General features: G+C 50.1%; 1 protein-coding gene across 1 annotated transcript; it reads right to left on the bottom strand.

Moving 5' to 3' along the window:
• Nucleotides 1–5,830: 5,830 nt before the first annotated feature.
• On the bottom strand, nt 5,831–24,408 carry NCF4 (neutrophil cytosolic factor 4). Its single transcript, XM_055566184.1, has 10 exons — nt 24,240–24,408; nt 18,074–18,158; nt 17,524–17,677; nt 14,681–14,751; nt 11,636–11,763; nt 10,524–10,581; nt 9,723–9,821; nt 7,679–7,809; nt 7,347–7,412; nt 5,831–6,190 (listed from the first exon to the last, which is right to left on the bottom strand). Exons 1-10 carry the CDS (start codon nt 24,269–24,271, stop codon nt 5,995–5,997), a joined length of 1,020 nt encoding a protein of 339 aa, XP_055422159.1. The 5' UTR covers nt 24,272–24,408; the 3' UTR covers nt 5,831–5,994.

Raw genomic sequence — 24,408 nt, forward strand, 5'->3', positions numbered from 1 at the left:
GCTGAATGCCGAAGAATTGATGCTTTTGAACTGTGGTGTTGGAGAAGACTCTTGAGAGTCCCTTGGACTGCAAGGAGATCCAACCAGTCCATTCTGAAGGAGATCAGCCCTGGGATTTCTTTGGAAGGAATGATGCTAAAGCTGAAACTCCAATACTTTGGCCACCTCATGCGAAGAGTTGACTCATTGGGAAAGACTCTGATGCTGGGAGGGATTGGGGGCAGGAGGAGAAGGGGACAACAGAGGATGAGATGGCTGGATAGCATCACTGACTCGATGGACATGAGTCTGAGTGAACTCCAGGAGTTGGTGGTGGACAAGGAGGCCTGGCGTGCTGCGATTCATGGAGTCACAAAGAGTCGGACACGACTGAGTGACTGATCTGATCTGATCCTAAAATTTTAATCTCTAGGATACCTTTAATGTCTTAGTGATATTTAGAAAAGAATATGTGTAACATGTATATAAGCTACAAAGTATAACAAACAGTTGTGAACCCACCACTTACACCTGAGTCCTGCAACACATTACCCATCATTTTTACGTAACTGTCTTTCTCCCCTATGTATTCCCTCCTTTCCTCCTGGAAGCAACTCCTATCCAAAATTTTGTGTTTGCTATTTTTTTCTTCATAGTTGTTGAGCTTCATAATAATAGAAGCCTCAGCACACCAGCCCCAAGCACATCCTGCAGCATGCATCGAACCTGGATTGGCAATTCGTTTCATATATGATATTATACATGTTTCAATGCCATTCTGGGGCTGGTGCACTGAGACGACCCAGAGGGATGGTACAGGGAGGGAGGAGGGAGCAGGGTTCAGGATGGGGAACACGTGTATACCTGTGGCAGATTCATGTTGATGTATGGCAAAACCAATATAATATTGTAAAGTAATTAACCTCCAATTAAAATAAATAAATTTATTAAAAAATAAATAAGAATAAATAATAAACCTCCAAAAAATAAATAAAATAAATAAAAAAAAATAAAAATAGGAGCCTATCTTCTGAGACTTAATTTTTTCCATTTGGTTATGTTTCTGAAACTCTTTCATGTTGCCATGTGTGTTTCACCACTGTGTTCGAATCAATGAATGAATCTACAGTTCTCTGGATGAGAGCTCAGCTGGATAACATTGTTGGGGGTTATTGCAAAGAGAGCTGCTGTATCCCGGTCCTGTGCAAGAGTTCGCTGTTGGATCATAAACTACATGAATGTTCAACTTTACATAACAATGGAAAATGGTTTTCCAAAGAGGGTGAATTAATTTACATCCCTCTTATTATTACTGAGCATCTTTTCATTATTCATTGGCCATTTATTTGCTCCTCCCTGGTGGAAAATATATTTGTGTTTGTTGTTCATTTTAAATAGAATTGTTTGTATTTTTCTTTTCTATATGTGGGAATTCTTTATATATTCTAATCTTTTGTCAGTTATATATCTTGCAAACATATTCTTTTAGCTTTTGGCTTATTTGTTCTCTTACATCTTTTGGTAAACAGAACTTTGTATGTTTAACGTAGTCAAATGTATTAATATTTATTTTTGTCTTGTTTAAGAATTTCTTTCCCACTCCAAGATTAGGTAGGGAATATTAGGTGTATTTTCTCTAAGTATTGTTTTTCCTTCCTACAACCTAATACATCTAAAACTGCCTTTGGGAATTGTTTGACTTAGGGATTCAGTCTCATTCGTTTTGAGTTCCATATGGTTGAACAATTTGCCGAGGTACCGTTCTTTGATTTTCTTCCTCCTTTCCCATGTGAAAGTGAAAGTGAAAGTCGCTCAGTTGTGTCTGACTCTTTGTGACCCTATGGACTATACAGTCCATGAAATTCTCTAGGCCTGAATACTAGAGTGGGTAGCCTTTCCCTTCTCCAGGGGATCTTCCCAACCCAGGGATCGAAGCCAGGTCTCCTGCATTGCAGGCAGATTCTTTACCAGGTGAGCCACAAGGGAAGCCCAAGAATACTAGAGTGGGTAGCCTTTCCCTTCTCCAGGGGATCTTCCCGACCCAGGAATCAAACCGGGGTCTCCTGCGTTGCAGGTGGATTCTTTATCAACTGAGCTATCGGGGAAGACCACATCTCCCAAAACTTTGTTGCTGTTTAGTCGCTAAGCCATGCCAGACTCTTTGCAACCCCATGGTCTGTAGCCCTCCAGGCTCCTCTGTCCATGGGATTTCCCAGGCAAGAATACTGGAGTGGGTTACCATTTCCTTCTCCAGGGGATCTTCCAGACCCAGGGATTGAACCTGCATCTCCTGCATTGGCAAGCAGATTCTTTACCACTGAGCCACCTGGGAAGCCCACAGATCTGCAAAGTTACTTCTATCATATATCAAATACCATTTATGCATGATGTTCCTGAGCTCTCTGTTCTGCTCCATTGCCAGACTGTCAATTCCTGCCCAAATACCACACCATTTTCTTTTCCGTTGCTTTAAAATAAGTTTTGCTATCCAGAGGGCATGCCTCATCACTTTATTCTCTTCAGGAGTACTGACTATTCCAAGTCCTTTACTCTTCTCATATCAATTCTAGAATAGGTTTGTGAAACTCTAAACAACAAAAATATTATTGGAGTGTATTTTCTAATTGCATTAAACCCATGGATCCCTGTGGATCAGGGGGAAGAACTGACATCAACATAGACAGAGTCTGCATCAGCGTTTGTCAATGCTGATTTATCAGCATCATCTTAAACGTTGGAAGTTCTGTAAATGACATTCTTAAGACTGAACTCTTTCAAGAGTGTCAGAGTCTTAGGCTTTGTGATTGCAGCAAGCACAGTCAGGAAAAAAAATGTGTGTTTACCCTTGCTCAAAAAGTCTTTGTTTGTGGATTGTAATGCATAAATCCCACTAGGGAGAAATTAAAACTGAAACACTGCTTTTCATTAGAAATTCAGGAAGCGGGTGTGCATAACAGTTTTCCAGGAAGGATGATAACATCTCACCAGTCTGGTTTGTTGTGTGTGTTTTTTTTTCTCGTCCAGAATGCCTGCGCTGAGTATGCACCATGGGCGCAAAGTGGTTGCTAATCAGTCAGATGATATTCCTCTCGTTACTCATGCTGTCTGGTTTGCACAATAGTGGACACTTCTTATCTAAACTAAAAAGAGGTTGGCTGCTGCTTCACAATCGCTTTCTAAATGTCTCTTGCAAAATGTCTCTTTTGGCTCATGCTAACCTGGATTCACACAGTGAAGAAAATTCTAGGAAATACAGTTGCAGTTTAGCTAAGTCAATACAAGTCCAAAAATTATGTTCACCTTTTTGTTTATCATTTGATCTTGCATCTCAGACTATCCCTCAAGGGCCATTTTACTTATTCTTGAAGTGTATATTTTAAAGATACTTTTAGTTCAGGTATCTTTTTTCTTTGTTGAAGTAAATTGATTTACAATGTTGGGCTAATTTCTAATATACAGCATAGTTCAGGTATCTTGATGACAGATTTTCCACTTGTATCCATACTTGATTTCATTTCACATTCATTGCCTCCCTGGTGACTCAGACAGTAAAAAACCTGCCTGCCATGCAGGAGATCTGGGTTCGATTCCTAGGTCAGAAAGATCCCCTGGAGGAGAGAATGGCAATCCACTCCAGTATTCTTGCCTGGAGAATTCCATGGACAGAGAAGCTTGGCAGGCTATAGTTCATAGGGTCACAAAGAGTCAGACACGACTGAGCAACTAACACACACACTTTCATTATTTTTATTTATTTTTGGCTGCAGTGGGTCTTTGTTTCAGCACATGAGCACTTCATTGCTGTGTGGACTTTTCTCTCATTGTGGCAAGTGGTGGCTTTTCTTGTTGTGAAGTATAGTCTCCAGAGCACCTGGACTTCAGTAGTTGTGGCTCACAGGCTTAGTTATCCCTGTTTCATGTAGGATCTTAGTTCCCAGACCAGGATTGAACCCATGTCTCCTGCATTTGCCGGCTGATTCTTAACCACTGGACGACCAGGGAAGTCCTCTCACCTTCATTACTGAAAGATGACTTTACTGACCATAAAGTTCTAGATTGAAAGTTATTTTCTCTAAAAATCTGAAGATACAATTATAATGGTTTTGTCTTCCATTGGTGCAATTGAAAAGGCTGCTTCTCATTCTAATTGTCATTTGATAGTAATTGCCACTTTCTCTAACTGCTTTTAACATATTCTCTTTGGCTTCCATGTTCTGTAGTTTTGATCTATTGTAGCCTTAGCAGCAGCAGCAGCAGCAGCCAGTTATGACCATTTTTTATTCATCCTGCTTATCCATACATGTTTCTTGTATCCATAGATTTAAGTTTTTCATCAGTTTTGAAATACTATATCTGCCATCTATTTAAACATCACCTCTTTGCCATTCTCTGTATTTTCTCATACTGAGATTCTAATTTTTTAAAAAATCTCATTCTACTGGTTACATCTCTTAATTCCATCTTTATACTCTCCAACTACTTGTCTCTGTGTTATATTCTGGGTAATTTCTGGTTTTATCTTGCAATTCACTAATTTTCTCATCACCTGTGTGTAATGTTTTGATACTATTTAACTCATCCACTGTCTTTTCTGCCTCAACAGATGTACATACACATACACCTATGCATACACCATTTTTCTTTTGCAAATCTGCCTGGTCATTCACTTTAGGTCATTCATTTTTATGATTTCATCCTTTATTTCTTTGAACACTTTAGCCATGCACTTCAATAATCTGCAGACCCTGGGGGTCTAAAGCTACCATTTATTCTCACTGCCTATTGTCACTCACAGAGATTCAGTGATCTTTGACTAGGAGATTTTATTGCATTTTAATTCAAGTGGCTCCAGTCAGCCTAACTGGGAACACTTCACTCCAGAGGGGACTTTCTTCTGCTTAGAGGCAGGGATACCACTCTCTCGGAATCACCTCATCCTTTTCCCCTTAGGCCTTGATCTAGCACAAGAGACCCTGGTCCAAGCTCTTTATGCCACGGCCTCCCTGGGCCTAAGCTTTCTAACAGTAGCACTGCTTCTGCATTCCAGAACAACCTCCCAGAGGCTGTGGGTTCTGACCCCAGGTCTTATCATGGGATTTTTTTTTTTTTCAGCAGGGGTGGGTAGTAGTATGGGAGGGTCATTGGAGAACCCACTGCTTCTTATTAGGCTCATGATTCTTCAAAAAGTGTGCTATCTAGGGTCTCATTGTGCTGCAGCAGTAGGGCCTCTCAACTTTCAATGGTTGGTTTTTAGTACTTTTTGATCAGTTAAATGTTTGTTTTACTGAGAAGAGGGGTCTGCCAAGCTCCTCCTGCAGTCTTACTGAAGGTGATACCTATTGATATTTTGGCTGCTTAGGAGAGAAAAGGCTTCAGCTCACAGAGGGAGATCCTTCCATTCTGCTTCCTCTTCCTCCCCAGAGGGGCCAGAGTCCGCCCTCCCTTCACCGCTTACTTACAATGAAGACCACCAACACCACAACTCAGGTCTCTGCCCTTCTGCAGAGCAGCAGGAATAAGAGGGCAGAGGAAGCCCTTGACCTTGGTCACACAGAGGACTTGGTGTTGGCCTGACCCAGACGGTACCCAGGCAAAGATGACTTCCATGAGGCAAGTGGTTACTCCTTGGAAAGGGGTTAAAAGGGAGTGACCAGAAGGGACAGGAGTGTCACTGGGTTTCCCCACACAAGGGAACAAGGCGAGGAAACAGGTGGCTGAATTAGAGGCACAAAGCCAGGGCCCTCTTCTGTATATAAATGATCCCTCAGTGATACTCATGAATGGGTTTTTACTTCCTCTCCTCTCTTTCCTCCAAAGACATTCTCTTCCTCAGCCTGCCCCTTTGAGATGAAATGGTTTATTTAATTTAGAGACCAAATGTACAAGCCAAGGTCAGCAGGTCTGTCCAACTCAGAACCAGGAAGTCTGTCCCACACACCCAGCCCTTCTTGGTCCTAATGCCCTCAGAGGGCTCTTTGCCAGGAGTCCCCTCACTGCCCCAGGGACACCACTGACTCAGGGGACCGTGTTGTAGACCTTGTAGTTGTCCTCCTGTGTGACGTGCAGCTTCCAGGGGAAGAGACGCTTCTGGGAGGGGAGACCTCGGGCCCGCTTCACCATGAGCCTCACGTCCTCATCTGACAGCAGCCGAACCAGGTCCCCCTCAGCATCCTGGTAGTTGAGGGCAATGTCCTCTCTCTGGAACTCCCGCCTGGGTGGGAGAGATCAGAATTCGGGAAAGGTCCAGCAGCCTTTAGGCCTAGGTGTGGGAGCAGGGAGAGGGGATGGAGGGAGATTTAGGGCCGGGATCTAAGAATTGGAAGAGGTCAGAGCTGGACACTGGTTCTATCATCTGAGTGGTCTAATCTCCCATTGTACAGATGGGGAAACTGAGACCTCCAGGGGAAAATGGGACTTTCACAATAAATTTGTGGAACAGCTTGAAATGTCTTATAATGTGCTGAAGACTTAAGAACTGTCATGGGGAAGAGAAGTGGGTTTTATTGAGCACAGAGTAGAGGAGGATAAAGCCCCTGAGACAGCCCTGTGTGTGGCCACAAAGAACTCATGAAGGACTGGAAGTGTCTGATCTGGGTACAGGTAGACGGGTGAATAGCCATTCAAACTTTCCACAGGTAAATCTGACAGAATGGGTCAGAAGCTCTATCTGACTTGCAAACACCTTGATCCCCAAACCTCACTTCTAGAAAATCATCCTAAGGAAATAATCAGGCAAGACATCAAATAGGCGAATCGCAGCACTATTCACAGTATTATAGTAAAAAAGTGGAAGATAACTTAAATGCCAACAAAAGGGGATGGCTGCTTTAGTTATGGTGCAGCCACAGAACAATGCTCTGTAGCCAACTAAATAATAAAATTATGGGGAGTGGGGTGTGGGTGGGGTGTGAGCTGAAGAAATATGAATGCACATCAGATAATGAGAGGAGTAAAATATGAGGTGATTTCAGTTCTTTATACTTTTCCATGACTTCTGACATTCTTTTTAAAAAATAATGAATAGATATTACTTGTAAAAGTAATTCAAAAGTCAGGATTATAACAATGCCATTTCCATTCTGTAAAGCAACTGTTCATAACTGGGTCTTGGGAGGTGGTGGTTCCCTGATGGAGAAGGGTTCAAGTCCAAGGTTTTGACTTAGAAAAACTTCAGCAAATCCAGGCCCACAAACCTCAAGCCCCTTTACCTCTCTGCAGCCACCCTCCCCCCATCTCTAATGTGGTGAGCAAAACAAAAAGATGAAATAGATACAAAACACCCAGCCCTTGAATGTGCTGTGTTCCTCCCTCTGTTCTCTCCTGCAGGGTGTCTGACAGACCTCGAAACTCCCACCCTAGCCCCTCACCTCATGAGCTCCAGCAAGTCCTTGAACAGTGGGGTGCTGCTGAGGTCCTCCTCCACTGCAATGTCCCTAAGGAGAGAGTGGGCAGGAGTAAGGAGGCAGCCAGCCAGGAAGGGGACAAGGAAATGAAGCTGGCCAGGTCACACTGGACCTTGAAGTCTTGTGACGGGGTATGACTTATCTGGAGGATGGTGGGAGCCACTGCAGGCTTTCAGGTATGTGTGTTTGGTCGGGGGACATGTGATCAGGTTTTAGTCTTGGAGCCCAGAGGTGGGGTGGGGTTGGGGAGGGCCAGGGAGGCTGGACAGATCCCTCCCTCCCAGCGGGCCACCAACTTGATGGTGCTGATGGTGTCCTCATAGTAGTAGCAGCGTAGCCAGTTGGTGGGGTCTTCCTCCTCTGGGAAGTCCTTGAGGATTTTCACAAAGGACACTGGGAAGATGCCTGTGGTTCCCCGGACAGTGCCCTGAGGGAAGAAAGAAGACACTGCCCTGTGGGTGCTGGGAGAGGCAGCAGGGCCATGTCTCGGGGTCCTGCCCCTTTATAATGATGGGGAAAGGCTGACAAGGTCTGGGCCCCCTTATGCAGAAGAAAGAGAAAAAGTGGACAAGGTCACCAAGCTGTTCACCCCAAGACATCCATTTTTGAACAAGTCAAGACCTGAATTTATCTGGAAACCTGCTTTCATCTCATTCATTTATTCACTCACTCAGTCATTCATTTGACTAATTCTTGAGTGCCAGCTAAGGGGTAGGCTCTGGGCACTCAGAAGGGATGGAAATCCCTGCTCTCCCCCCTGGAGCTTCCACTGTGCTCCAGACAAGGCACAGGTAAACAGGTGAACTTTACAGGCAGTCATATGATGGTAGGTGTCCAGGAGGAAAACGGGATAGGGGAGGGAGAGGGTTAGAGGCGCAGCCCATTCATTCATTCATCCAACCATGGACACCGCCTGCTCTAGACCAAACAACCAGAACTCTCCCTCCAGCCAGGCCTCTTTATTAACTCCAGCCAAGACCTAGCCATTGCTGTGCTTTGTCACCTGTTCTCTTAATCTTCATAACCCCATGGAAGACATACTGTTCCAGCCTCTTTTACAGACATATAAACTGAGGCTGAGGTAGTACTCTTGCTCTTTCCCTAACCCTCCCGTCCATCTGAAGCCAGAAGTCATTTAGCATACTGACCCACAAAACCTTGTAGAAAACAAGAAGTCAACAAACATTTCCTGTTCTGGAGAATGACCCAGCAATACCCTTCAGCTGTCAGAGCTCGTGAGTACCCGAGACAGAGCTGAGGGACTGGGGTAAAAATCAAACCAAGTTGTGAGATGAACAGTTGGCCCATACTCCTCTCCAGCCCCTGGGTGCCAGGGACCCTCCCCTTCCCTCAATGGTTTCCGGACCCCTGGCGGCTGGCCCTGCCTTGGGACCTGTTCCATAAGCTCCTTCACACACCGCTTCAGGAGCCCCAAGAAAAGGGTATCTTTCATAACAAGAGGACTTAATCCAAAAGGCTGCACGAGGCCAGGACTTCCCACTCAGTGATACCCCCTCCATCTCCAGTTGTGCTCTGAGCCTGTGTAAGGGCCATGCTTGCTGCTGGCAGGGACAAAGCATGGCCAAGATGCCACATACCCAGGCCCTATATGGGCCGAGCCCTGAACAGCTGCGTCTCATTCAACCCTTCCCAGAAACCTATGAAGAAACAGCCAGGGTTATCTCCATTTACGGGAGAGGAAACCACGGGGTTGAGTAAGTTTCCCAAAGTCACAAAGCTAGCTAAAAACAGCTAGGATGTGACGTCAGACGCTGGAGTTCAAGTCAGTCTCCCTCCTCACTTTCACTCACTCCCTGAGTGGTGAGTAACTTTACCCGATTATAGACAGCATGTCTCCACTGGGCGTGATTCTGCCTTCTGGGGCCAGAGGTCTGGGGACGCTCTTGATTGCTGCAGCTGGAGGGGTGCTACTGGCATCTAGCAGATGGACGCCAAGGTCACCATTAAACACCCCACAGTGCACAGGGCATCCCCCAACAGAAAACTGCCTGCTCCCACATGTCAGAGTGAACAGGCTGAGAGACCCTGTTACAGAACAAGGAATGAAACTCAGAGGGTTAACTGACTTTCTAATGTGACCACTGATGGGGTCAGAGGCAAGTGTAGGTGCCAGAATCTTCTGCTCTAGTCACATACACAACATTTCCTCAGGCTTCCCCGATCTACACCTTTGGACAGCACTTTTTCCCTGGGGCCTTCTCAGATCCCTCCTCTTTCTCTGATCCCTCATAGAATCAAAACGACTTCACCTCCAACTTACCTGCAACCTCACTTCCTCCTCATTTTCAGTCTCACCTCCATGCTCACCTCCAAACTTACCTCCAGCCAGTCTTTATTGATCCGACTGAGAAGGAAGATCACATCTCCAACTTTGAAATTCAGCTCATGTTTGCTGTTCCCAGTGAAATCAAACAGGGCCTGGGAGAAGGAAATGGTAAGGAAGGAGGGAAGAAACATTCACCAAGTTCCTACTACAGTGCTTTACATACTCCAGTGTCGCATTTAACAGATGAGAAACCTGAGGCTCAGGGAGGATGAGTGACTTTCTGATGCTCCACTCTATTTGTTAGGGAGAAGCCAGGTTTAGAACCTAGGTCTCCCTGACTCCAGAGCAGCTGCTCTTTCCAAGCCTGGGGGCATGAGCAACAGGGAAGGGTTCAAACTCCCCGGACTTGGTAACTTCCCCATCCCCCAGGCCTCACTGGGGACTCCTGTGCCCCCATAGTCCCCAGAGCATTGACCACATTGGTTTTGAAATGCCCATGTTTAAGAGTGTGTCCCTGGGGAGCTGTGAACCCCTTGAGGACAGGGCCTGGTCTAAGTCACCTCTGAAGCTTTGGTACCCAAGGCGGGGCTGAGCTTGCTGAATGAATGCTGGCTGGCTGGTACCCTCTGCCTCTGTGTGCTCATCACAGGTCCTCCCCTGGTCTGGCTCGGGGTTCTGACATGTCTGAGGCTGAGGCTGTGGGCCCTCCCCTCCACTCCCCTCCCCTCCACTCCCCTCCCCTCCCCGGCCCTGTACCCAACCCCCGCCCTAGGCACACAGTGGGCACCAGCAGGATGGGCTCAGGGGCTGGAGGTGGAGCCAGGCTGCTGCCCAGTGGTGAGGTGGGAGGGTACCTCTGCTCGTGGAGCTGCCATGCGGTCAATGCCAGCAGCTTGTGGGGACTCGCTTTTTCTGTGGAGAGAGAAGAGGGGCTTGTCATCCCTTCTGCTTCTGTGCCCAGAGGAGGGCCTCAGCAGAGAAGTTAAAGATGCAGCTACAATTGCTCCTCTGTGCCAGCACGCTGCCCACAGCCCTTATCGCCCTGGAGGAGGGACTGCACCCCTCCCCCCCCCCACCTCTGTGGACCAGAAAGCAGAGGCTCAGATAAACATTTGCTTAGGGCCATAGCTTGCCAACTCTTTCCCGTTACTCCCCACACTCAACCCCTAATCTTCCGGCTGAGGAAATGGGCTTCAGAAAGTGCTGAGCTCCACTCCAGGACCCAGGGTTGCTGTGGGGCACAGCTGGAATTCAGGCCACACCTGCCTGGGTGCCTGTGGGAAATGGCCATGCACGACTTGGAGAGGACACTAGGAGACACTGGCCGGAATGGAGGGAGGAGCTGGATGGGCAGGCGGGGCTCAGGAGCCTTGTCCTGCGATTCTTAGCAGCAGCAGCAGCTCTATTTCATCGGCTTGAATTTTCAGCGATTTTTTTACCCCCTGCTTAGAAGGGGCCAGAGGGAGCTGTGGGCCCTTTAGAATAAGGGAGTGAGCAGCAGCGCCCCCTGGTGGCCAGTGTGATACACCAGGAGCCACAGCCGGCCCCATGGAACTAAAACTAATCAGGAACAAGGCGTCCCAGGCGATGATGGGAAGAATGTTTGCAGACAGAATCATTCCTCCTCCCTTCCCCACTCTCCCAGCCCCAAGCACCCAAAGCCCTCGGGCCATCGCCAATGGTTGCCATGGCAACAAGCTTTTCTCGTCACAGCCCCTGTCCTCTGGCCAGTCGTGTCATACATCAAAACACACCCACTTTCTGTCCGTCCAGGCCCTACGCTTGATTTTCCAAGCTTACCTAACAACCCAAACCACCCTGGAGGACTCAGACAAGAGAACCAGTTTATATACCTTGCCTTCTTTCAGGGGAAAGAGTGCCTTCGCGGCAGGGGCCTCCAGGACAGCCTACCCGGTCAGCAGCAAGTAGCCCAGGGCCGTTGTGAGCACGGGGCCCCATCACTTACACTCGCCGGGTGCGCGGGCGGAGCCGCCGGAGCGCCTGAGGCACCTGCTCGGCGTCGTAGGACGACTGGTAGAAGAAGATGCGAACGTCCTCGTCCATCAGCACCCAGATGGGCAGGCTGAGGAGGTGCTGCGTTTGCCGAGAAGGCAGGACAGGTCGGGGGTCAGCAGTCTTGGCATCCCAGCCCCGTAGCTCCATCCCCATTCCCCCCACACACACTATTCCCCGGCCATTAATGCATTCTTTGCCTGATAAAGAAACAAGATATATTTTGAAATTTCAACAGGGTAAATGAAACATGTCACAAGATCTACCCCCCGGGTTCAAGGTCAGGAGGGACCACCTAACTTGAGAAGAGCTCGTTTGGAAAAGACCCACAGCCCTCCAGACACAGCACATGACATGATATGGTGGTGACTATTCAGGCGCTGCACTGAGCAACACACCGTGTGACCTCGCTCCCTCTCACAATAACCTGGGAGTGAGGGTCAGAGAGGTGAAGGGGCCTGCCCAGGGCCGCACAGCCTAGTGAGCGACAGAGCTGGTCACCCAGAGCCATCTGCCACCAAAGCTCATCCCTTAGGTCAGAATGAGACAATGGTGGGGGAAGCACCTCCCAGATAAACCACATTAACAACACTTGGTGACATTACCACCTAAATGACGCTTCCTGATACTGTATGTCATATTATATGATCAGAGTGGGAAAGTGCCCAGGTCAGTGGGCAGAGCTAGGAAGTGGTAGGGTTGAGATTGATTATCTGATGCTGGTTGCAACACCCATGATGCAATGACCCTCAAGCTGCGAAGATGCAGAGCACCCAGAACCTGGCAGGGTCATCCCTCCAAGCTGCCCACTGCACAGGTCCCCAGGAGCACTGTAGTTGGCTTTGGGTGCTACAGCTCCAGAGGCACCCAGAGCCCCCCCAGAAAACCCCATGGGGACGGCAGGATGGAGGGAGGCCGGGAACTCCACACCAGAGGGACTGCAAACTCAGAGCCCAGAAAAGGCACAGTTGCTCTATGGGGAGGATGGGAGACAGCAGCCCAGAGATGAGCTCAAGGGCACAGATAGAGCCAGGCTGTGCCTGGGACAGAATCTGCCACTCATCTAGGTGACCTTGGCAAGGATGCCTCTGTGTATTCATTAATACAATGAGGGTGAGGGTACCTCCCTTGTAGGATTGTGGAAGGACTAGATAAGTGAATTTGTGCAAAACACTTAGAACAGGCATCTAGCAAGGACCCCATCCAAGCTGAATGTTATCATTGTTGCTATTACTTTTATTCCAACACAGTACAGTGGATAGAGCAAAATCCTGGAGTCACAGAGATGTGTGTTCAAACCCCATCCTACTTACTAAATGTTCTGTGACACCAAGGGAGCGACTCTACCTTTCTGTGCCTGCATTTCCTCACTTTAAAATAGGGATAAGAGTACTGAACTCACAGGTTATTGAGAGAATTAAATAAGCCATTTTTCCAACAAATGCATGGATATATCAAGAGCCTCCTAGTTGTACACCACCTGGTTCCAGGCAATTGTCGTTATCACATGAACCCTATTCTTAATGAGGACAGAGGTGAAACCAGTGAGTAGAAGTCACAGGAAGCCGGGCTTTTCTAACAGCTGTCCAACAATGGATGAGCAGCCTGGGTCAGGCAGAGTGGTAATGAGCTCCCCATCTCTGAATGTTCCAAGCCCAGGGTGGGGTTACCAATACACTGATTGACCTTTTGGTTTCAAGAAACCCACTCGGACAGACAGGTAGAGATGAGATTCTCCAGGCTGCTGGTTGCCAAGACCAGGTGAAGAACAAAGAGCTCCAGCTCCACACGCCTCCTTGCTCTGGCTCCTTCCAGCCCTGCTGGAGGAGACTAGAGGAGCCAGCCACCCTAAAGGAGCAGCTGTCACAGCGCCCCCTGGAGGGGAGACGCCACCAGTGCTGGAGCCCAGGTGCCTTCCTACCCTACCTGTTCTCCACCCAGAGCCCAGGAGTCCTGCAGCCGCTGGGGAGGGCAAGCCAGCCTCCTGCTCCCTTCTGCTTCCCCCTCCGCACTCCTCCTGCCCCCTCACTCCATTAGGAGTCATGCTGTCTCACATTCTGGAGGCAGGTTCACAGTTTACAAAGCACTTTTCTGTCCTTTTCTCAACATCAGTCCCCTCCTGTGAAATCAGAAAGTTGGGGGCACATTCTCATTTCATAGGCAAGAAAACTGAGACCTAGATAGGATGAGCAATTAACCCTAAATCACACAGAGAATGACAGAGCCCAGACCAAAGAGACTCCTAGCTCGGCGCTCTTTTCCAGTAAGAGTAGAGAGGAAAGGGTGGTCTCACTGTCTCTGAGGATGCCTCTTGGCTCTGAAGAGGGTTGCCTTCTCCAGTTTCCTAAGGTTGCCATCAAGCCATGTCTTGTATACCTCTAGTGATGGGGTGCCCACTACCCTAGGAACGCTATCCATTTCTTGCACGGCTTTAATTGGTGTAAGGCTTTCCTAACCAGCCTTGTGTCTGTCTGTAAGATGCTCCTTCCTCTGTGCTCCCATCTCCTGAGGACGCAGACAGTATACAGGTTGGGGAATACATACGGGCATCTGTCCAAGGCCCATGGATACCACTTAAATCCAGCCTGTGTCCTGTTCATATGTAAGTGTTATATGAGAAAGCTGGGGGCCTGGTTTGCCATGTCCCTGTTATACAGGCCGTTCTTCATCTGTCTGTATTCCCATGAGACAGTGGGGACCTCGGGGCAGGCATTGGATCCTATTCTCCTCTCTACCAGGAGGCTCAGAACAGCCATTAGTCAGTTCAAGGTGTGTCTTCCTGAATCTTCTCCACTGCTCCTGCCCCATCCCCTGGAACCCTGAGAATATGTCCTGTTTCTCTCCCCAGACCTGGTCTTTAAGGATTGAAGATGAGGGCCATCAGAGCAGGAGAGCCAGCCCCAGTTCCCAAAGCCACTCTCAGGGTTCCACCTGGGCCCCTCCCTGTGCTCAGCACGCTGTCCCCTCCCAGGAGCCACGTGGCCTAGCCCCGCCTTACCTTCATGTAGGCGTTGAGGGCAGGTATTCGCATCTCGGCGATCTCCTGTTTCACACCCATGTAGACTTTGGCTGAGAAAACGCAAAGAGCTGTCCTGGGAATCTGGCCCAAGAGCATTGTCTCTGGGCCAGGAGCTGCCCACTGGAGGCAGGAACCCTTCCCACTAGCTCAGCGCTCCTCCCGCTCATTGGCCCACAGTGCTCTGGGGGCCGCCATCCAATGTGCATTCTCTGTTATACGATCATCAGCTGATACTTTTCTTGTTTTAACTGTTTATCTATTGCCTTTTCCTACGCACGCACACAGACACACACACACACACACACACACGATTCTTAGCTCCAAGAAAACAGGATCTTTGCATTGCTCACAGCTACAGTCTCATCACCTAGAACTGTGGTCCTCAAGTCTGGCTGTGCATTCATGTTGCCCAAGGAGTGTGTAAAATCTCATTGCTCAGGACTCACCCCAGAAGAATTTAAATCAGAATCTCTGGGGGTGGAACATGGGCATCAACAATCTTTTAACCTCAAGGTACTTCCAATATGCCACCCAGGTTAAAGAGCCATGGTGTAGAACAAGGGCCAAACTAGTAAATATTTGAGGAGTGGATCGGTGAATCCTTCCTCGAAAGCAAGACAGAGTGTTTGTGGGGAAAGGGAAACTGATGATGCTGATCAAAGACAAATGTCCTCTCTGGGAACTTCAGGGGGCTCTGAATCACCCACTCAGAGAGCCCCCCAGAAGGCAAATGTGAGATAGGTCTGGCTCCTGCTGGCCACTGCCCCTGAGGCACACTGGTGTCTGGGAGTGGCAGGAGGGCAGCATCTGAGGCCTGGGGTAGTGAGAAACTGGGGGATTAGTAGCAAGTAAAGGGCAACTAAATTAAAAGACGCTTACTCCTTGGAAGGAAAGTTATGACCAACCTAGACAGCATGTTCAAAAGCAGAGACATTACTTTGCCAACAAAGGTCTATCTAGTCAAGGCTATGGTTTTTTCAGTGGTCATATATGGATGTGAGAGTTGGACTGTGCAGAAGGCTGAATGCCGAAGAATTGATGCTTTTGAACTGTGGTGTTGGAGAAGACTCTTGAGAGTCCCTTGGACTGCAAGGAGATCCAACCAGTCCATTCTGAAGGAGATCAGCCCTGGGATTTCTTTGGAAGGAATGATGCTAAAGCTGAAACTCCAGTACTTTGGCCACCTCATGTGAAGAGTTGACTCATTGGAAAAGACTCTGATGCTGGGAGGGATTGGGGGCAGGAGGAGAAGGGGACGACAGAGGATGAGATGGCTGGATGGCATTACCGACTCAATGGACATGAGTTTAAGTGAACCCTGGGAGTTGGTGATGGACAGGGAGGCCTGGCGTGCCACAATTCATGGGGTCATAAAGAGTCGGACATGACTGAGCAACTGAACTGAACTGAACTGAAAGGGCAACTAAAGTCATAGGCATGCAGGTCAAATTACCTGTGTGGGGCGGCAGAGAGGAGGAAGGGAGGGGAGTGAGAAGACAAAAGTGAGGACGATGGGTGCCCACCTTCCCAGGAGCACCAGAGGAGGTGACTCTGTAAGGAGATGGAGGAGCCACGGGAGACAGGAAGGGAATTGGGAGAGGCTGGCATCACAGAAATTTGGAGAGAGCATCCCAGAGGAAGAAGTGGGATGAGGAAGATGAGGCCTGAGTTGTACCCATGGATCAGGTCATGGGCCACTGTCCCCAGAGGAACTCATAGAGCAGGAAGAGCTGAAACCCGGCTGGTGAGTTGAGCAGAGGATGGAAGATGAGAAGGTCAGACAGCAAGTCAAGATTTATTGTGGAAGGAAGGAGAGATCTTTGAGGGCCCTTGGGGCTAACAGAGGCTTCTGGCTAGAATGCTCACTTAGGATACATTTTTGCTTAAAGATGAAAGAGGACCAAGCCCACCCGTGGTGAAGCTTGGCAGACAGTCAGTAGATGAAGGAGAAGGTGAATCTACAGGGGTCGCAAGGGACAAGCTGTCAGGGAGGAGAGATCAGCTGAGAGCAGGAGGGGCCCCTCCTCCCTGCCACCCAGAGATGGGGAAAGGGTGGGTGAGGGAACCGGTGAGTTTCCTCCCTGGGGCTGGCTGCTGGCTGGGAACCTCAGGCACTGGCTGAGGCAGAGAAGAAGCCCAGCTGGAGATGGGGTTTGAAGCTTGAAGAAGGGAAGGTCAGGGAGTATTTTGCAGCCTGTGGGGTGGGGCAGGCACAGCCAAGACCACCCCATGAACCCTACACCCCACTCCGGCAGGGTTCTCTCCTGCTGGGCTCACGAAGGCTGGCCTTGAGAAGCCGAGAAGTTTGCACTGTTCCAAGGTGCGTGCTAGGATCGGGTAGGGGTGGAAGGCCAGGAGGCAGGGGGTAGAGGCCATCCAAAAGCAGCAGTGGGTGTGCCCCCACGGTGTCCCAGCAGAGCAGGGAAGGAGGAGCACCCACGGGGGACTGAGGAGTTACAGGGCAGTTCCCCTTGAGGGGCTGGAAGATGAGTCTGTGTTTAACATGGGGAACACAGGGATCCCTGTGTCCAGGAGGAGAGGCCGGGGCTGATGCGCTCAAACCTGGTGGTGGATGGCTAAAGCGGGGCAGCTGTGCAGGTCATAGAGCACAGGAGGTCAAGGGCTCAGAGGTTAAGGGTTCCGAGGCCAGAGAGCCAGAGGCGGCAGCCTGTGACTGGCAGGAGGGAGGCATGGATTAAATAAACAGTTTTCACTAAAATAGAACGGTTTATGCTAAAACAGAAGCACCGAACAGCACCCAGAGAGCTGGGAGGAGAGATGAGCTGGTGGGCTCCGACCTGGGGCAGCCAGTCGCTGCCTACCTGGGAGCGTGGGGAGGATACAGGTTAAGGGGCTGGTCTTGCTCTCCCGCCCGAAGCGCTCCTCCAGCTTGCTCTGTAAGGCGTAGAACTGGCGGTAGCGGCGGTAGATGAGGTACTTGGACCCCCCTTTCGTCTTTACCTCGATGACAAAAACCTAAGGACAAAAACCACAGGCTGAGCTAGCAAGCCAGGGATTGGGGCTTTGCAGACCGGGGGCGGGGGGAGGGGTGGCCTCACAGGCCAGAGGTAGAGGATGGTGGAGGTCCAGAGGCCCTAGGGTTAGATAATAATTTCTCGACCTCAGTATCACTTTGGGGGTGAGGTATTTCCCTGTCATGGGCACCACATGACATGAACCAGAATCCCTGGATGCCATGCAGTGGATGCCCCACCCCAGGTTGTGGTCACTAAAACTGTCTCCAGATATTTACTGCCAAGTGTCCCCTGGAGGGTAGAATTGCCCTGGTGAGACCCACCAGGATAGAACTTAGGAGAGGAAAGCATTGGAGGCTCAGAGGTCAGAGGGTGAGGGTGCAGGGGTCTCTCTTACAAAGTGGCTGGTGAAGCCTCTCTTCTCCTCAATGTCAGCGATGTTGGCTGAGATGGCAATGTCGTCAGGAAGCTGGTCGAAGTCGCTGAGGGTGGTGGGAGGAGAAGAAATGCTGGTTATCATCCTGAAGTGTTGAGGGGCTGCAAGGTGCAAGGCCCTGAGCCAAGTGAACCCATGTACCCAGCACTCTCTGTTCAACACCCTTCACATGCCAGGCTGTGACACAGACCAGGCGTCTGGAGTCGGAGCCACATGTCAACAACCATACTAGAATCTAGCAAATCTCTGTGGGGCTGCATTATTCATTCAGGAGCAGAGCATCAAGCACCCCTGCCTATTACACCCTGTTCTAGGCCCTGGGTCACCTGCTTCCCTGAGAGTATGGCTGATTACACCCAGGGAAAATCCTCACAGAGGAGCTGACATTTGAGCCAGGTCTAGAAGGATGAATAGGAGTCCACCGGGTAGGACCAGAGCAGGGGAATGCCTGCCCTCCTTCCTGGCAGAGTGAATGCAGGTGCTAAGGCTCTGAGGACCAAGTCTATTGTGGTTGGAGTCCGGTGTGATCAGAGTCTGAATAGGCAGATGAGGCCAGGCTGAGGAGGGTCTCCAGAGCTGAGCTAAGGAATTTTATAAGCAAGGGGGAGCCATGGACAGCTTCAGAAGAGAGCGAAAACACAACAGGGCTCTGGCTTTAGGAGGCCAACTCGGGCAGTTGTGTGGAGAGAAAAAGGAGGGCAGAGACTGGGGGACAGAGCGCCACTGGGAGGCCCTGAAATAGTCCAGCTGAGAGATGAGGTGGGCCTGAGCCAGACAGTGGGGATAAGAAGAGAAGACAGACAGGAGGGATACCTGATAACAGACACTGTGCCATTTTTGTGCCCTCTGCTTCTTCCTAACTAATCAAGCTCCAGTTCTTTTCACGATGACAAAGCCTAGCCCCAAGGTGATAGATCACTTGGCCTGAGCCAAACATAAAAATCCCATTGCTGTTTCCCAGACCCACTTGCAGCTAGGAGCAGCCATGTGACCTATGTGACCAAAGAGACCTAAGAGGAAATCTGCTGTAGGAGCCTCTGGGAGAGGGTTTGCTTCAAGATCCAGAGAGATGGACAAAGCTAGCAGGGTCTCCTCCTCTTTCCCCAACTGCCTGCCTGGAAAGCAGATGTGACATCTGGACTTGCAGCAGCCACATTGCATTCACGAGGCAAAAACATGGGAATGATCACAGGAATCTCTGGGACTCTGGTCCTGAAGTCACTGAGCGGCAGAACCAGTTGTGGCCTACCTCTGAACTTCTCATTATGTGAAAGCATAAACCTCTGTTTGTTTCAGCCACTATCAGTTCCTCTGTTCTCTGCAGCCTTCTGCATTTTCAACAGATACACTGCTAATTTATGAGTCATTCCAGAGTTACAACCAGCAGGGTTTGGGGACTGTTTGGATATAGAGGTGAAAGAAAGGGCAGTGTCAAGAGTGACGCCCACATATTACCCGTATTGTGACCAGGATGGGTGGAAGGGGAGCAGGGTTGATGGACACATTTTGGGATGTGCTAATCTGAGAGGCCCCTGGGGCACCCAGGTCATGGTCCTGCAAAAGTTGGTGTGTGGCTCTGGAGTCCTGCAGGGAGTGGAGTTGAAGGGGGTCCCAGCTGGATTGGGAGTGGTAAGAACCTTCTGCCCTGTGACTAGTGGTTAAAACCCCCAGGGAAGAGCAATCTGTGAGCAGAGGAGGGGATTGAGAGGGACGGATGGAGGAAGAGAAAACGGAACACCAAGGCGGGGGAGGAGGAGCAGCTAGGGTCACCCAGTCCAGCTGCTTGTAGACAGATGAAGAAATTAGAAGCCATCAGCAATCGTGTTCCTGTTGCAGCAGTTGGGAAACAGAGTGGGAGAGGGGGGCAGGGCTGCCTGAACCTCAGAGCCAGCTGGAACCCCGCTGGGCCCCAAGTGACCTGGACTGCAGGGATCTAACTCAGGACTCTGGAGGCTGGCCCAGGAGGTGACTCAGGCTGGCGGTGGGCAGGCACAGGAAATCCCTACCACTCCCAAGCTAGCAGCCTCCCCACTCACTTTCCACACAGGGTCCTGTGGTAGCAAACATCCTTGGGAGAAACTTCCTCCTCCACTTTCTCCCCTGAGACGGTGAATTTCCTGACTATTTCACCTTCAGTAGGAGGCCGGTGGGGCAGGAAGGAACGGGAGAGGCAGCAACGGCCCTTTGCAGGGAAACAGGCAATGGTAACTACAGCTGACGATGTCCTAAGTGCACGGAGCACCAGGGGCCCTTCTAAGACAGTGTCACCTTTTTCCAGACTGAGGCACAGAGGTTAACAAACTTGTCCCAATAAGTAAAAAAACTGGGATTTGGCTCCAGAATTTTTTCCCAGTCACTGCTACACTGGCCCTGGTTTGAAGCTCCCAACAGCTGGCTGTGTTAAACTCAGATAAATCCCAGGCCCTCGCAGCATCACTCTCCCATCTAAAATAATAACAACAGTAATAATATTGTTAGCAGCTACTGTAACTCAGATATTGTCCTAAGAACTCTAGGATGTGGCCTCTGCCTTCCTGGGTTTCATGGTTGATTGGAGGAGTTGGATAAATAATTATATAATTTCAGTAATCATAGAAGCTGTGAAGGAAAAGTCCACAACGTTTCAAGCTACAGCAGGAGCCCAGCCATTAGTCCCTCGAAGAATCAGTAGTGCAGCAGGCAAGAAAGCTCGCCAAGCCGGCACTTCTCAGATGGGGGTGAAGTTATCAGAGGGAGAAGCGAGGATGCTGTACCTGCAGGGAGGGCAAGGTGTGCTCAGACTGAGGATGATCAGGGAGGGCCTTCCAGAAGAAATGGCACCAGGTAAAGAGGAGTCGACCCAGGACAACAGGCAAGAGAAAGAGTGGGTGCAGAGGCCTCAACTATGCAAGAAGGGGTAAGTTACAAGGGATGAGGCCAGGGAGAGCAGCAGAGCCTACTCATGAAGGGTGCTTGTGCCCCGCCTTGGGGTGGTGGGGCAAAGAAGGGTTATGTTGGGAGACCTGTGTGTCACAGAGGGGAGGGCACAGGTGAAAGATGAAGACCTGAATTCCCGCTCTGACCTCTGACCCCTCCACCACTCCAAGATGGGGCCCAAGGAGGTATTCATATCCCGGGAGGGTTTGGAGGTCACATCTGTAACAAGCGTAGCTGGAGAAGCCCCACAGGAGCGGGGACCCTGCTCACTGCTGTATCCCCAGTGCCCAGAACAGCACTGGCACATAGTAGGTGCTCAGGGAGGTGCAAGCCCACTCTCTGTGTCTGTTTTACAGCAAGTCCACTGTGGGCTGACACTGTGGCTCAACAGTAAAGAATTCACCTGCAGTGTAGAAGACTTGAAGGAGACAAGGGAGACGTGGGTTAGATCCCTGGGTTGGGAAGATCCCCTGGAGGAGGAAATGGCAACCTACTCCAGCATTCTTGCTTGACATCCCATGGACAGAGGAGCCTGATGGACTATAGTCCTTGGGGTTGCAAAGAGTCGGACACGACTTAGCAACTAAACAACAACAAAAGCAGCCACTGTGGGCCACGTGGGAACAGCCTGGCTGCCTGCGAGGCGGGGCCGGGGAGCTGAACCAAGGAGTTGTTGCACCAGGCAAAAGCAGGGGTGCAAAAAAATGGGCAGCAAGTCCCCCTAGAAGAGTTGCCCCCTGGTGACCTCAGCCAGAACCTCTCTGAACTGAAGTCCACTCAGAGCCCATAGATTGATATTGTTCATGAAAAGTCCATTTGGGAGGCCTGAACAGGAGGAGCTGGGTGACAGGTGGAAAGACCCTGGGGCAGCAGCTAGTTCAGGGTTCCTGCCTCCTACACACAGTAGGCGCTCAAAACACGCTTGTGGAAAGTGCACTCAATGCCCCCACAGCAGCCCTTTCCACCTTCAGATGCCTCACGCCTTAGAAAGTCCTGCTACCGGAAATCTGCTGCCCTCCCATTACATCCTCCACTTCGGCCTCAGGCATCCAGACCTCACTTTTAAATAGGCATCCAGGTACAGGGAGACAGAGACCCCAGGCGCGGCTCCACAGCCCCATGAAAGAGGGGGGAAGGGCACCTTTCCTCCATAGAGGGGCAAGCACGGCTTCCAGGGGACCAGGACTAGGAGGGAGGAGTCGGCTCTGGGCATCATCTCTCTGACCCATGTGCCCTGAGAAACAGGAGGTGCGCCAACCTCAAACAGCAGCTATTTCCGGAAGGTTCAGGTTTACATGCCAGGCCCAGCCTCCACTGAGGACTTGGGGGCTGGAGGAGCTGGAATCTGTGGGGGGACCTGAGGACATAGGGCTTGGCTCCTGCCTTCCTGAACCTCACCCCAGCCCCCAGCACCACCCTCTGTGGCTCTTGAAGACCATTCTTTTTCTTTTTTTGGCCGCACTGCGCGGCATGTGGGATCTTAGATCTCTGAGCAGAGATCTAACCCATACCTCCTGCAGTGGAAGTGCAGAGTCTTAACCACTGAACTGCTAGGAAAATCCCTGGAAGGGCATTCCTGAATCACCCTCCAAGCATTTGCATTTGATATCCCTCCTGCAACACATACACACACACACCTTCCTTCTGACATTTGACATTCAGGAATTCCATCCCGGCTCCCACTTCTAGCCGCAGAGTCCCCCAGGGGCCCTCTGCTGCCCACTTCAGCCAGACCAGCCTGACCCATCCCCGGTGACCCTCTGAGCCACTTCCATGCTTTTACCACACTCTTTCTGATGTCATCTGCGGCTCTGATCCAGAAAGGCAGGAACCAAGCCCTATGTGCTCAGGTCCCCCCACAGCTCAGAGCACAGGCTGACCTACCGAGGAAACTCAGAGAATGTCTCCTGAGAAACGAGGTGAGGCCCTGGCAAGGCTATGCTCGGAGCCCCAGCCTTGCCACTCACTCCATGTGACCCTGAGTGAATATTTTATTCTCCTTGGGGCTCAGTTTTCTCATCCATACAATGACAGTGTTGGTCCCGAATGATCTAAAGACATTTTCCAGCTCAAAGATTCATCCATCCATCTGTTATTCGTTCATTTACTCACTCACTCAGCCGCATTTGCTAAGTACTTAGTACTGGCATTGTTCAAATCCTGGGACATTTGCTGTTCACTTGCTAAGTCATGTCGACTCTTTGCGACCCCATGGACTGCAGCACACCAGACTTCCCTGTCCTCCGTTATCTCCCAGAGTTTGCTCAAGTTCATGTCCATTGAGTCGGTGATGCTATCGAACCATCTCATCCTCTGCCACTCCTTTCTTCTCCTGCCCTTAATCTTTCCCAGCATCAGGGGCTTTTCCAATCAGTCGGCCCTTCACATCAGATGGCCAAGGTAGTGGATTCAGCTTCAGCATCAGTCCTTCCAGTGAATATTCAGGGTTGATTTCCTCTAGGATTGACTGTTTTGATCTCCTTGCTGTCCAAGGGACCCCCAAGAGTCTTCTCAGCACCACAATGAAAAAGCATCAATTCTTTGGCACTCAGCACTTTTTACGGTCCATGTCTTACATCTGCACATGACTACTGAAAAGACCATAGCTTTGACTAGATGGACCTGGGATATAGCAATGATCAAAAGAGATAAATACCCTATGGGACTTCCTTCTAATTGCGGAGCCAGTGACAAAGAAAACAGATGAGTGCGTACAGACTATTATGCCAGAGAAGTAAGGACTACACAGAAGAAGGAAACAGGGCAAGTGTTTGGAGGGGGCTGTTAAGGAAGGTTTCTTGAAGGAGTTGACATTTGAGCCAAGCCCTGGAAAACAGCCAGATTCTGTGCTTCCATCTGAACAGAAGATGAAAAGCCATTACTCAACACTGTGGAGTAGTGAGATCCCCTGGGCCCCAGACACCTGAGTTCCCGTCCAGACTCCACCACCCACTCCTCCGTGACCCTGGGAAAGTCACTCCCCTCTCTGAGCCTCAGTGTCTTCACCCGTGCCTGAGGGAAGTGAGCCACTACTAGGAGTTTCCTTTAAAAAGTTCTCAGAGTCTGTATTTCTGAGTATTTGGGGTCTGACTCAACTCCAACCTCTCAACTTTTGACATTGATAAGCGGCTGCAGGAGGGTGGGCCTCTGCCCTGCAAGGCCTGCCGGGAACAGTGAGGAAGCCCCGGGCGGGCAGCGTCCATGCACTCACCTCTCAGCCCGAAGCTGCTGTGCCCTGGCCATGGCTGTCAGTCCAGGGCAGGGGTGGCGGAGGTTTTCACGACTGGGCCCAGACCAAGGTCACCTCTCACTTCCCTCCACCTAGCCTCGTCTTGGCTGTGGTCCCAGAAGTCCCCAGGAGCTGCCTCTGGGGAGGCCCC

This window comes from Bubalus kerabau, chromosome 1 (assembly GCF_029407905.1).
Source record: "Bubalus kerabau isolate K-KA32 ecotype Philippines breed swamp buffalo chromosome 1, PCC_UOA_SB_1v2, whole genome shotgun sequence".
NCBI classification, from domain to species: Eukaryota; Metazoa; Chordata; class Mammalia; order Artiodactyla; family Bovidae; genus Bubalus; species Bubalus kerabau.

What these genes read in the sequence shown, in the direction of transcription:
- NCF4 (XM_055566184.1), bottom strand. Translation starts at nt 24,271, where the DNA reads ATGGCCAGGGCACAGCAGCTTCGGGCTGAGAG. An exon ending in TATCCTCCCCACGCTCCCAG is followed by an intron (nt 14,752 to 17,523) that starts GTAGGCAGCGAC and finishes GCGTTTTCTCAG; the next exon opens with CCAAAGTCTACATGGGTGTG. An exon ending in CCCTCAACGCCTACATGAAG is followed by an intron (nt 11,764 to 14,680) that starts GTAAGGCGGGGC and finishes CGGCAAACGCAG; the next exon opens with CACCTCCTCAGCCTGCCCAT.